The sequence below is a fragment of the Crocuta crocuta genome, unplaced genomic scaffold, assembly GCF_008692635.1.
Source record: "Crocuta crocuta isolate KB4526 unplaced genomic scaffold, BGI_CrCroc_1.0 scaffold172, whole genome shotgun sequence".
In the NCBI taxonomy this organism is placed as follows: domain Eukaryota; kingdom Metazoa; phylum Chordata; class Mammalia; order Carnivora; family Hyaenidae; genus Crocuta; species Crocuta crocuta.
The window spans coordinates 4,597,856-4,612,348 of record NW_027528872.1 but is presented as its reverse complement, the minus strand read 5'-3'; the positions used below and the strand labels follow the sequence as shown (position 1 = coordinate 4,612,348).

Genomic DNA, 14,493 nt, shown 5'->3' with positions numbered 1-14,493 from the left:
CCAGTGGGGTTTAAATGGGCCATTTGGATTCTAAACTCTTAAATTTAGAAGAATCATTTTTTCCCTCAAGTACCTTCCTTTTACAGATGGGTTAACTGAGATTCAGAGAGATTAAGTCCCTTGCCTTAATTCACGCAGCTGGCCACTAGCAGAGATGAGAAGCAAATGAAGGATTTCTGAACTCCAATCCAGAGCTCTGATTGCAATGAGCTGTTCCCCTGCTTGGAATAGATTAAAGAGAAATTATGGAATTCCTTCTAATGAAAATCCTTAGGTGCACTTACTAAGACCCCAAATGACCTTATGTTTGATAAGATTTAGGTACTATTTGTCCAAAGAGATGAAAATCATTCTTGGTATAATTTTGAAAAACCTTTGAGCTTAGAAAGTCTTTGGCCTGCCTGCAAAATAATGATCAGTCCTGCCCAATATCCTAGAGGAGTTTTGAGAATGGCAGTTTTTATGCTATGAGTCATACTTTCAATTTCTATTAAAATTCTTATATGGCCACATATGCTTTCTTTCAGGCTTTGGGCGTCCAGGCCTGTGCTAATTTGCATGTCTGGTTTAGATAATGTCTGAGGTCTCTTCCAGCCTGAAAGAAGCCTCTGATTCTATTATATAAGTGAGATCACATTCCACCTATCAAGAATTAATTGATGGTTCTTTTTCTTTAACTACTGTGTTTTTGTTGTGTGGATGCAAGACTCAGGGATGAGAGCATTTCATGCTTACCTTCCAGGCCACAAAGATGGAATATTCCTTCACGATGAACTGACCTGTCCCCTTTTCCTACACTGGCCCCATAGAATTGCTCTTTTCTGCAGACCATTTCAGATGCAAGTCAAAAGACAAATCATAGTGTTGGGATTTTAAGTTTCTGGATCTGAATGGCAATCCTAAGTCCATATGAGGCTAAGACCACACCATCGCCAATTACCCTGATCCTACATATGCAGAAACTGGTGAACTCTTTACTGAACTGAACTCTCACCTTTTACTGTCCTCCCCCAAATGTCCAAAACAAAAACAAAAACAAAAACAGAAACCACTGTTAGGTTTTTTCACTAATTGTGTTGTCTTCCAACGCAAAGTAACTCTCACTAACCAAAGAACTAATAAAAGGGCATTCACTTTCCAGGAGGGCTTTCAGATCAACTTAAGCCCATCCAGTCACTCTTCCTGAGAAAATTATGGTGCTGGAGAGAGCTCTATTTTCACAACATTACGCAGGTCAAGGCTTTGTTCTAATCATATATTTTTGGTGAGGCCCTCCTCATTGCAGGACTATTTCTCTCTCAGCACTTTCTTTTTCTCCACAGCACTCACCACCTTCTCATATACAATGTAGTTTACTGTTTGTTTTGAATGTAAGTTCCACAGAACAGGGATGTGTGTCTAGCCCTCACTGTATTCTTAGTGCATAGAGCAGTGTCTAGCACAGTGGTAAATACTCAATAAAATTTGGTTGGGTGATGAATGTGTTGTAGGATAAAAGATGTAGATTAAGTCCAATAAGCTAGTATTGGGAAGGGGAAGAATCTTGGAGTGAGCGAGGGAAACAAAGGTGAGGAAGACACAGTCTCTCTCTTTCAAATGATTATCACCAGGCAAAGGGGGGTACAAAGAACTACACGAGAAGACAGAACAAGGCAGAACAATAAACCTCAGACTATCACCAGAGAGCCTTGAAAAGAAGCTGATTTATAGAGCAGTCACAGGCTGGTACCCCCTATGGCCAGAGGACGTGAGGACAACCACACCATAGGCCATTCAGACCAGGGTCCTCAGCAGAGCTGAAGGGGTCCAACACACACCCCCTCACATTTCTCCTCAAGCCTTGTTACCTAAGTGAACGATTAGCATTTCTTTTGGCTATTTGGAATCCTTTTAAACCTGAGGCAGATTTGACCAAAAAGCCTTGCACTTCAGTTGTGTCTACATGGCCCAATGTGGAGGGGAATTTGGGCAAACACCCAATTAATCTAGTCAGTATGAATTGCTTTTCCACATAAGCTGGCCCAAAAACCCCACTCTGAGGCCTTATCAAAATAAATAGGCCATTTAGACTCCTGTGTCATTCAGACACAGAGCCCATGGGAGAAACAAAGTGAAGGAAGGGTCCAGGCTCAGCGGGGAGCCTCGCGTGACTGTGGCAAGGCTGTGCCTGGTGAATGTGCCACTCGCCTTTCCAAACTTTTCATATTTAAAAACCATCCATTTTTTTCAAGCATTTTTCTCATATGTCCTTTTTCCCCTTCACACATATAATATCTTAAACAGTACCTCCATTATACTCCACGCAGCGGGGCTGATTCTGAGTCTGCGAGGCTGTTTGGATTCCAGGACAAGATCCTTGAGCAAAGGAAATATGATCCAGGATGTTTTTTTTTCTGTGAGTTCCAAGTTTGAGGAAAGCCTTCCCTAGATATTTCCCTCCTCCTGAGGTCTCAGTAGAAGCCAAGATCTTCTGTTGCTCTTTGGAACATAAGATGCCACTGGGGCGAAGGCCAGGCTGCCCCTATAGAACGGGTTGAAGTGAGGTGAGGACACAGCTCTGAGCATTGAGGCTGGCTGGTCAGGGACCTGGGACTGGTGGCCATTGAGTAAATGCTAGACTCTTAACACCTAAGCCTACTATACCAGCAGGCAGCCCATGGCCGCTGCCCCTCACCCTCTTCTAGGGTAGTGTCTCTCAAACAAAGGTCCTAGCCAAATTATTTCTTGTTTCAAAAGAGATCCACACTTGGGGTGCCTGGATGGCTCAGTTGGTTAAGTGTCCCACTTCGGCTCAGGACGTGATCTCACGAACCATGAGTTTGAACCCTGCATTGGGTTCTCTGCTGTCAGCAGGAGCCCACTTTGGACTCTATGCTTCTCCCTCTCTCTCTGTCTCTCTCTCTCTCTCAAAAATAAATAAACTTTTAATAAAGAGAGAGAGAGCGAGCACCACACTTTATTCCAAGTGGGAATCACTGATTCAGGAGCCCAGGAATGGAACTATTTCTTCTTCTTGATGGTTTGTCTTCCTTTTCAAGGCCTTCCTTGATGAACTTTTTAACCTCAACTACCCAGATAAACATTTTAGCGGTGCAAGGAAGATTGAATAATCTACAGGTATATGGTGTATATTTTTAAGTTACTCTTCATCAAATGTTTGTTTCATCCTCAGAGCAATCCTATAAGACATATGTTCTTCATCTTTTTGAGAGAAGAAGAACTCAAGGTTCAAAAAAGCAGAGAAGCTTTTGGACCAAAATCACTCAGCAGAGTAAATTGGCAGAGCTGGGATCTGAACCCAGGGCCAACTGCTTCTAAACATAGTATCGTAAGCACTGGAGAAACCCCAAGGCCTACCACAGAAAAAGGATACCTTCACAGGAGTCATCCTATGTCCTGCATAAACAGCCCCCGCTCAGGTGCTAGTTGCCTGCACACTGTTTTTGAAGTGGGAGAGCGAGGCCAGAAAGTCAGACATTGGGCATGGTTGCTGGCAGCCGTTATCATGGAGACAGTGGCACATACGAAGCTGGTCCTGAGTTGGGGGTTGGGAAGGTTTGGAAAGCAGAGCAGACTTTCACCGGTAGGGGGCAGCGTCAAAGGCAACACAAAGAAGAGCCTGGAAGAAAGCAGCCTGAGTTGGGTCATTGGCCAGTAGGGCCTGCTTCTAGGAGACTGGGCCTGTCAGAAAAACCCGGGACCGCCGGGTTGGATCATCTGGCCCAAACTTGTCCCAACAACAAATTTGGTTGCTCCCCTACACAATTCTTCCCTGGAGAGTCTAGGGGATGTATCTTCTTCTGAGTGGGCTTGGCTTATTCTTGGGAAGTTCAGGGCTCTGGGTCTCCTTTGGCATCCTCGTTCTTTCAAGAGAGGAAGTGCGGATCTGACTGAGAGAAGCCCTTGCTCTGAGCAGGAGCAGCCTTGTCCATTCTTCAGCTGAAAGGTCTACATTCAGAAGCCGGGCTTTCCCCGGATAAACAGGGTTAGGTGCTGCCAAATTTCAACGGCAACCAGAAATTCGACGAGAAGTTTCAGGGAAAATTCATCTCTTTCCATCAAGAAATTGAGAGCGTAGCCTCGTGTCATGGGGGATAAAGAGAGAGGCTCTTGTGTGCTGGTGTCACTGCATCTTGGGCCTCCAGGTGAGGTCATGACAAAGTGGAGAGCTGCGTGTTCCCTGGTACATTAGGCCTTCAGACAGCCAACCGTGGGCGTCAGAGCAAAAAGAAACTTTCGTGAGTCAGTTGGCCAGATTTCTAGGACCCGTTTAAAAGCTTCACACAGAAACAGAGTTAACACTGGGATGTCTATGAGAAGGTCATGTCCAGAAAAAGCTTTCCCCTTCCAACAGGGACTTTTCAGAAAAAAAAAATGAAAATCTCCACGCTCATATTTCTCTTCTCTGGGAGGCTCTCCTGAATTCTGAGAGGCCATTTAGTGTCAGATTCGGCCACACCGAGTATTACAGAATGGAGATACTGTTCAGGCCATTATGGACGTGAGGCTGAATTATCGACAATGCCTAGTAGTGCCCAGGTTCTCCAGAACAAGCCTCTGGTTCCTCTTTGCTTTGGTAAAAATTGATCTCAGGACTGCCCAAAACCATGGACTCCAGCTGGACCTGTTTGGGTGACTTCTCTGAAGAGGAATCACAATGAGATTTGTCATCTTAGTACTCTATAAAGCCAGAGAGTGAGTTTGCCGGAGGCTGAGTGATTTTTCTGCTGATAAGGCCATCTGCTCCCTCCTAGAAGATCGTCCACCGGTCTGCTGGCCCTTAATGTTCACATTTTTGAACACTGAGCCCTCTGCTGCTACCTTAGCCTGTCTTTTCAGAAGACAGTTCTCAGGGGCCCCTGGGTGGCTCAGTCGGTTTAGAGTCTGACTTTGGCTCATGGCATGACCTCACGATGCATGAGTTCAAGCCCTGCGTCAGGCTCTCTGCTGTCAGCACAGAGCCCGGTTTGGATCCTCTGTCTCCTTCTCTCCCTGCCCCTCCCCCACTGGTTCTCTCTCAAAAATAAATAAGTAAACTTAAAAGAAAATACTTTAAGGAAAAAAAGAAGAAGACAGTTTCAGAAGGCAGACAACACACACCATACTTGGGGGCAGTGGGGGACAGGGCTTGCTGCACACTCAGGCTGCTGTGTGGACCAGGAATAGCCCACGAAAGAAATCTCCATGAGTTGGCCGGCAGCGGGGGTCAGGGGCTCTGACACAGCCAGGCACTGGGCCCAGGAAGGGTTGGTGTCTGTGCAGAAATATGAGTCGCTGGGTTAACAACCTGGTCTAGGCTTTGTCATGTTGGTTACAGATATATTTCTGTTCATTGTTCATGTGTCTGGGACCAGAGCTAACCACACTGCTAGGTTTTTCCTTGTGTGACTTTTGGGAGAAAAAGAAACAAACCCTCATTTCAATGACATTGTTTAAAAATATATAAAATAAAATGCAGGCGTATAGAGGTATGGTGGCCACTCCTTGACTTCCCTGTGGGGCCAAGGTTTCAGCTTATGCCTGTAGCAGGCTTGCCCATTATGCCCCGAGGGCACACAGAGCTCATACGCCTATACACTTCATCACCCAGACTCGAATCACCTAAGAAAAGTCAGGGTAGGGGCCTTGAATTCTCTTCAGCTAGTGAAATAGCAAACAATAAAAGGAAGTATATATACTGAGCAAGGACAACATATTGGCCTTGTTGATTTATTCATTCATTTAAAGAATTATTGTGTGTACTTGTTCTGTGCGGGGCACTGGTCTAGGTGCTTGGTTACACCAGGGAACAGAAGAAAGATTGCCACCCCAGTGGGCCTGACGTTCAGGCAGGAGATGCAGACCATAAACCACAAATATGAGTGAGTGATTAAATTAGGTGATAAGTGGAAAAAATAAGTAGAGCAGAGTAAGGAGGCGGGGGAGAAGAGAAGTTAATGTACATTCAGTAGAGCTAGCAAACATGTCTCTGGGGCTAAACACTTCTTAGGAGTATGACAATGATGCCAATAATAATATCACTTGCTAACATGTACTGAGGCTGACTCCATGTTCTCACTGAGCTAAGCGGTTACCTGGATATCTCATTTAATCCGCAAGCTACCCTGGTTCTTCAGCTCCCTGAGGCAGAGTGCCAGACCTTAGTTCTTGGCCTTGGTCTTCTCCAACACCATGTTTTGTCTCTACAAGAGGACTTAGTCCAAAAACACTGGTTTTCATTTAAATGTTACATGTAGCAGCTGTCCCCATGAACGCTAGTGCCCAAAGAGTACATTTGTGAAACTCCTCCATAAACGGGCCCAGGGTGTCCTTTGTGGACTCAGGTGCCGGGGCAGGATTTTCCATGCAGGTAGATGGCAGTGAAAAAGCAAAAGGGAGGAGCCACGTGGTCGGTGTTGCCCTGATTTCACACTCGGCTCTGGGACCATTGAGACCATTGGCTAAAGGCACCAGGTGATGGCTGCTGCCCCTTGCTATTTACTGCTCTGTTAACTGCACAGGCTGATTGCTGGTGGCCTCTCTGCTTCTGTCCCTTCCTTTCTGGGTTTGGTCAGGACTTCGGAAGTCTTCACAGCCAGGCTTTCCCCCTGAGGTGTGGCATTGGGAGAACTGCATCGCACAGCAGCCCCCGGGCATTGCAGGCAAGATGGGCGTACCCGGCACTTTTCTGATAAAGCATCAACTTCAAACCAGGATTGGGTACTTGGAGTGAGAGAAGAATCCAGTCATTGGCCACCCTCCATTGGTGAGAAGGAACTCAGCCATGTGTTCGGTAACCTTTGTGTGCTTGCTCTGTTCCTGGAGCCTGCCATAAAGGAGCGGGGGAAAAGTTGTTGAGTCGATGGTAATTATAGCCACGGCCAGAGTTCAGTCTTTGGAATGGATATAACATAGCTGTCAGATAGGGTGGAAGCCTTCAGTAGAATAATGATTGACTAAAAAAAAACAGTAAGTCGACTCTGAGACAGAGATCTTATCAGTGCAGTAAATCATAAGTCGAGTCAGAACTGCAGATGACACACACCAGTTCCTGGAACTTACTGATTCTTTTTCTTTTTTTCTCTTTGCATGAACTTGTCACTTTCTATCCCACTTTCTGTTCCTATGAGAATCGCCTCCTTCCCCAGGTGCTCCGATCCATCCTACACATCCCCACAAACTCTGTTCTCCACCACACCCTTTTTCATGGTAGCGCTGCACGCCCACGATCTCTCTTGGTTTCCACTACCTGCAGCCCAAGGTCGCTGCAGTTGGCTAGCTACCATCACCACAGCCTTGAACATGACCTCAGCCCTCACTTCCAGCCCTCTCTCCCCTATCTTCTCTTCGCCTCACTCATGTGCTCCCAGTCATGACTGACCTCAGACACCACTTTCTCATCTCTCCAGACACTTCTGCTTTGTGCCTGCCCCCATTGCCCCCTCTCTCCTCCCCAAAGAGGCCCCACTCAAGTCAGATGGCCCCAGTTACACTCACCTCTCCCTCCTTAACCTCCAGTGGACCCTAATATCACCACCACTCCTTTGACACATGGCCTGTATTTCCCCACAATCTTACTCGTCTACTCATATTTCAATGCAAGGATGGAGAACTTGTTCCATATTACTTCACACCCAGGCTCTGGTCAAGCACACAATACAATGCAGAACAATCTCCCAGTTACAACTGCCCCTTGAACGACGTGGGGGCTCTGCACTGTCCAAAACCAGTGCGTAGTTTCTGACTGATCAAAAGCTTAGCTGCAAATAGTCTACTGTTGACCAGAAGCCTTACTGTTCACATAAAGGAGTTGCTTAACACATATTTTGTATGTCTGTTATATGCTATATTCTTAGAATAAGGTAAGCTAGAGAAAATAAAATCTCAAGGAAACCACGAGAGAGAGAAAATACATGTATAGTAGTATACTGTAAATGATGCAGGTATAAGTGGATCGTTTGTATAAGTTGTTCCAGGGTCAGCTATAAATTATTGGAGACTGAACCAGCGTTTGCTCTCTGCCCCTCGCCCCCAAAGAGCAATCTTGAAGAATCGCACCTTTCCGTCTGCTTCTCCTAGCACTGTATACCTTCTGGGGACACTTGCAAGCCACCCCAGAAGATGCTCATCAGTGCCCTCACCTCATTCCAGGCTTGTAAATAAACAAGCTGGGATTTGTTTTTGTTTTTGTTTTGTTTTTAAGCAAGAGGAAGACTCTATTGGCAGGAGGAATTGTTGGGGGGGGGGGTGAGCGGAATAAAAATAAAAACAGACCACTTCAGTGGGTTGAGCTTTGTCTCTCTTTTGTCACCTTCTCTTCCTTCCTCCCCCATCCCTATCTCCCTCACTTTCTGTTTTGCTTTTCATGCCAGTTGCTATAGATAGGAATTTAAAAACTGCACTGGCTTTTCCAGAACCAGGCCGAATGTGCATCTGCCTGTGGAATTTTCCACAAGAAAACTGTCCCTGTCTTTTGGTTCTTCTTAGCCAGAACCGATGAGAACAAGCAATAGGCTGAGCCCATCCATCTTCTCAGTTCTTATTCTGATTTGTCTGAGAGGCTCTGAAGGGGTGGGGGAGGACGGTTGTGTCTCACCCTGCCAGGCTGTTGTTTGATGAGGTTTGTGCTCCATTTGTTCGGATGGCTTTTATGGTTTCTTTGTTGTTTGTGGAAAGACTTTGAAAGTCATAATTCTGAATCCTTAAGCTCTTCTGCTGTTCCTGCTCAATATCGCAATGGGACTCCCCCCCACGAGAAAGGAAGAGAGGAAGTTTCCAGCTAGTTAGCTATGCAATGTCTGAACACCGTTATGGAGGAGTGTGGAACTCTTTCAGAAAAGAGTTTGTGGTTGGCACCACAAAAGGTTCAGGTTCAGTGGAGTGTTCTCCAAGATACCCAGGAGCAAGGCTTTAGGCTTTTCCAGGCGGGAAGTGTCTCTCCATGCCCTCATTTCTTGTTCCTGCCCCCTTTTCAGCCACACCTCTGACCTTCTCCCCTTCTTTAGGGTCATTGGGCCCAGCCCTCTCCACTACCATTGGAAAAGCATGGAGAGCCTGCAATGTGCTCACGCCCCTGAGCTATCATCTCCAGCATCAGTGTGCTGATGCCAGGGGCTGGAGTTGGCCTTTAGGAACACCATGGGCCGGAGATATCCTTCCTATGGAGTCATTAATCTGGACATTGCCCATCTCTTCAAAGCTGCTTAAAGGACTTCGCTATACAACTATAGACACTTTTTCTTTCTAAACTTGTATTAATTTATATGTGTACAAAACTTTATAAGATACCTCACATACGTCATCTCATCTGACTGTAACCTGCTTCAGTTCGGGCCACTGTAACAAAGTACCATAGACTGAGCAGCTTATAAATGATAGATATTTATTTACCAGGTGTCTAGTGGCTGAAGTCCGGGATTAGGGTGCTAGCCTGGTGGGGTTCTGATGTGAGCTTTCTTCTGGATTAGAAACTATTGACTTCTCGCACCCTCACGTGGCTGGAAGAAGGCAAGCTAGCTCTATGGCCTCTTCTTATAAGGACACGGACCCCATTCATGAGAGTTCCACCCTTATAAGCTAACTACCCTCCCCCCCAACCTACACCTCTTAGTGCCATCACATCACATAGGGAATGAGATATCCACCTGTGCATACAGGGGCGGGTGGGGGAGGGGGAACACAGTCATGCAGTTGGCAACATTACCGCAACTCCCTAAGGCAGACAAACCATGTCAATGTTCATGTCCATGTTAGAGAATACTGATGCTCGGGGAAGTCTGATGATTCACTCAAGGCCTTACAACAAATGGTAGCAGGGACAGAACCTGGACCAATCCTCCGACTTCTGGTTCAGGATCTTTCCTGTTCCGTCAGCTTTAGTCAGCGTTCATGTTCTTTCCCACCTGTACCCCGGGAGAAGAGGACATTTCTGGAACTTAGGCTGATGAAATCATTGCTGATTAAATCAAAATTTCTCTGGATAACTAAAAGAGAATCCTCATGCAACCGCTCTGAAAAGCAGGAGATGCTGATGTACTCTCCTTGTTTTTCATCAGACCCTTCTTATGAATCCGTCAGGAGAGGAGGATGGAGCAATAACATGAATTCTGGCCTCAACAAAAGTAAGTAAATGTCACACTATTATCTGGAGGAAAACATTTTTTCTACAGACAGAGGGCTGGAGAACAGGCCTGTGAGATAGAGCAGGACAGGGGTGAACATTAGTTGTCTGGCTTTGGGGAGGACATCCAAATTAACTGCCAGTTTAAGGCCTATTGGTGATACCTGCTCCTTGAAAGACAGAATGGGATTTTCATTCAAACTTCTGTTTTGTTGCATTGCATTTGGTTTTAGAATTTTTGAAGTGGAAAGGCTTCTCAGGAACTCTCAGGAGTTCCATATGAATGGGAGGTCGTGGGATTTGGATCCAGTCATTTATGTCATGATAATGACCCTTCGTGACTTTCCTCCTCAGAGTGTTGGAGCTTAAGCATATCAACCTCCCTGCCCTAGTTTCACGAAGGGCTGAGGTGGAGGCTAGACTTAGGAGGAGAAGGCAGGGCTCTGCTACATCCATCTGTGTTCAAGTCTGACCCCAAAAAATCTCCCATTAAGCGAGGAGGGATAAAGAATGACTATAAACTCCTAACCAGAATGTGTCTACCTTGCTATCTGTAAGAAGAAATGAGTCAAACATATGAATCCGTGGTGAAGAGACTTCTTTCAGGAAGGGGTTAGGATGACCAACTGATGCCCAAGCAATAACCAGGATCCCTTTCAATACCATGTATTCACTGTTTGTTTACTTTGGGCCCAAGACCTGGCACTCTCGGATTCACAAAGATGAACCAGACACAGGCCAGTCTGTCAGGCTGGGGAGAGGGGTTACACACACGGCTCTTTCCATCTGGGTGGTATCAAGGAAGGCCTGTGGGCCTGGGACCATTTGAGTTGGCTCTCAGAAAAGGGGCAGGATTTGGACCTGCAGAGATGGGGAAGACAGACCCTCCTCAGAGAGGTGGGGGCCAGGGAAAGATGGCAAGGTTGACATGTCTGACAGTCAGTGAGGACTCCAGGTTTCTGGAGTATAAGATGCACAAAGGGAGAGCAGTCTGGAAAGGTAAGGAAGGGGCACGAAGGGTAGTATGAAGGCAGTCCTTCACTCTTTAGTCAGTGAGGACTCACTAGAGTGTTTGGGTGGTGGAGTGAAATGGAGTGAAATGGTTTCAGAAGATTGAGCCAGCGAAATATCATATATGGACCAGTGGGAAGAAGGGGAGTAGTGAGGCAAGAATCAGAGTGAGCCATAAACCGTGCAAGAAGCAGCTCAGATCTAAGATGGAGGAGCTATGGCGGCAGTGGAAAGGCTGTATGTGAGACGTTCCGCAAGGGGCGCTCACAAAACACCGAAGCATGACGCGCAGGTGATGCTAGCACACAGGTCACCGTCCCATTAAGGACCTCTCAATTTCCTATTTAAAAATGCAGTTCACAGCGGCCACACCATTAGACACGCTGTACTGTAAGTTTATTGTTGTTTAGCATTGTCTCCCCATTAAAATGTAAGTTCTGCCAGAACTGCTGGTTCGTTACTGAATCTCTAGCCGCAGGAATACTGCCAGCACCAGTAGATTCTAGATAAATATTTATAAACTAAAATGAATGAGTGAGTAGAAAGTAAGTGGATGAACAAATGAATGGCAAAGCACATTTGCGTTCCTTGGATTTAACAAGAGTTTCTTCCCTTCCCTCATGGAGAGTGGCCCCACTTACTGTATCTCTTTCCCTGCTGCAGGTCCCCCACTTGCAGGAGCACAAGCAATGAGTAAGAATACTGAACAAAGGCCCCAACCAGGTACCTGTCCGTGATCGGTAATCTCTCCTTTGCTCCTGGCCCAGCCGTTGATTCCGTGCGGTCAGCTGAGGGGGGCTGAGACAAGAGATAGCGTTTGTCTTCATTTTTCTCTTTCCGAGAGGGTCTATATTTGCCTCCCTATAATAGATCTGTGCATCACAAGTAGCAGGCCCTAGAACAGGTAAACACTCATGGGATATCAGAGGTAGAACAAATGTAAAGATTAAAAGATCCAACACCTCATTTCGTAAAATAAAGTGAGGCCCAGAGAAGTCGAGTAAGTTGCCGAAAGCCACACAGCTGATTTATGAGACGACTAGAGCTGTTAGCCTCAGACTCCCAAGCTGCTTTCCAAACCTTTTAGGCTTCACAAAACCTTTCTTCTGAAACGACCCCCATCCTGTAATGGGTCTTCTTAACAAATAGACAGGGGAACGTCTAAAACCATAGACTTGGAGACTCTTGGTATTGAAATGCAACTAGGTCTATAACATCCTTCTATTACATCTGTCTTTTGATTCCCTCACCTCTACTTGAACATTTATAGCAACAAGGAGTTCACTATTTCGCTAGGCTCCTTTCCACTATTTGAGCCAAAGTCGCCCTCCTTTTAACTACTATCAATTTTTCTAGTTTGCTCTCCAGAAAGCCTTCCACCCATTCTGTAGGAAGACCCTTCCTATATCTGAAGACAGCTGTTGTGGCCACTTCCAAACCCTTGTGTCTTCTTTGTGTGACATAACTGAGACTAAGTTCTGGACAAATCACTTGCTTCGGGACAGATGAACATTGTTTTCCATCTCTACCAGAGGTAGAGCAATAGAGAATTAACCTACATTTCATCAGGAAGGTTAAGAAAGAACCTGATGACTGTGAAATACAAACCAAACAGGATTTGACACAGTGAATTTAAAGAATTCCCAACAACAGCAACAACATTTGACATTACCTGCCAAAAGTATTTTGGTTGTCCTACGTGTATGTGTGACACATATATGAGGATGCAAGAAGGTAGACTAGGTAGCTTTGAGGACTTTTCAAGTTAATTCATGGTTGTAACCAGAAACCCAAAGATCATGTTATTTTTTAAAAATTGCAATTACAATTTGCAAAAATAGTAAAATTGCACCAAACGTCTGCAACCTGGCCAAGTTATGAGCCAGCTCTGTTACCATGATATTCTCTCCTGAAAGAAAAGAAGACTAACTTCACATAACAATATCACCAAGGTTCTTTTTATAGTTAAATAATCACACAAGTTTTATGTAAACTGAGATATGTAGAATAGTCATTTTATAGCTTAAATACTCATTCTGGCAAGTCTGGTCAAATCTGGTATTAGAAGGGAACTAAGGAATCAGGTAGCACAACCCATTCATTTTGCACGTGAGAAAACCAATACCCAGAGACTGTCCAATGAATCAGTTAGTCTGCCACAGAGCTGGGGCTAGAATCCAGGCTGCCTGATTTTCAGGCGCATGTGTTTTAAGCTATATCTCAGAAACAGAGATGCGTACAGAGCTGTTAAAAGATTAGGAATCATTAGACCTTTCTTTAAACCCATTTAATAAGCCATCCTTCTCCTTATTCATTGGGACTGAATATTAGCCAGCTTCTTTCCATACAGTTTCATCATTCTGTTTCTGGTAATGACAGCCCAATCTTCAAGTGTTAGACACCAAATATGGAAAGAAAAAAAAAAAAAAGATACTGCTGGTATCCTATGTTTCTGTAATTATGGGGGTGAAAACTATAACTATGTTCCAGTTCTTTGAGGTCTACACATAAAAGCAGTAAAGTTTTCTAAAATCAGATTTTTTCTATGATCCTGAAATAAAAGTATAAACCCTGGGGTATTCGTATTATTAATGCTGTTGTTTTTATATTTTTAATAACAGTGAAGCTAATTTCCTTTTTTGCTTCCTTAGATCCATATCAGATCCTGGGCCCGACCAGCAGTCGCCTAGCCAACCCTGGTGAGTTTACTTTGGCCTGCAAGGTTTTTCTTTCCAGAATGTTCCATAGCTTTGTGCGGCCACACAGAGACCTCTGTCCTATGTTCAGACACCTGAGTAGGAAGTAACATGTATTCTTTCCCTTGAAAGGGTCAACATCTGCCTCTTTAGGGTACAAGGGAGAGGTTGGGGTTTGTTATTAATAGTAGTTATTTCCATTATCTGAGGCTACTTCTGAAAAACAAATATATTAGCACTGCATATGTGCATGGAAGTTAGACTAGCAATACATGGCATGGGTAGAAATTTTTGTAGGGAAAGATGGCAAGGTAAGGGAGAAAGGTGAGCGATTCCAGTGAGTTCTCAGTTGTGGTCCTCATGGAAGTCACAAGTGAATAGACGTTCCAAAGGCATTTAATTCTTGACTTCAGAAAGTGTTGCAGTTATCCGGCCTTATGAAAGAAGTGTGTCCCTGAAAAGTTGCAGATAAAATGAATTTGGCAACATATTTTAAGAGCTTGTCATTAAGAATAGCTCTCTTATTGAGAATGAGTTCCAAACCAAGATCAAGTGTGTGAGCTGACCGGCAACTTTGCAATAATAAAGCCCACACCTTCCCATCCCAGGGAACTCCTGCAGCCAATGTCTGCAGGCCCATTCTTTAGTGCCTGGCCTTTCCTGTTTTGGCGGGGGGGGGGGGGGGGG

At 45.1% G+C, this 14,493-nt stretch overlaps 1 protein-coding gene across 4 annotated transcripts in view; it reads left to right on the top strand.

Annotated features, from left to right (window-relative positions):
* The window catches only part of FLI1 (Fli-1 proto-oncogene, ETS transcription factor), a 126,895-nt gene that overhangs the window by 109,682 nt on the left and 2,720 nt on the right, over positions 1-14,493 (top strand). For all 4 annotated transcript variants that reach the window (XM_077756546.1, XM_077756548.1, XM_077756547.1 and 1 more), the window contains exons 6-8: positions 10,035-10,100; positions 11,774-11,833; positions 13,762-13,809. In XM_077756546.1, coding sequence (XP_077612672.1) covers positions 10,035-10,100; positions 11,774-11,833; positions 13,762-13,809 — 174 coding nt within the window. The remainder of the gene's footprint in view (positions 1-10,034; positions 10,101-11,773; positions 11,834-13,761; positions 13,810-14,493) is intronic.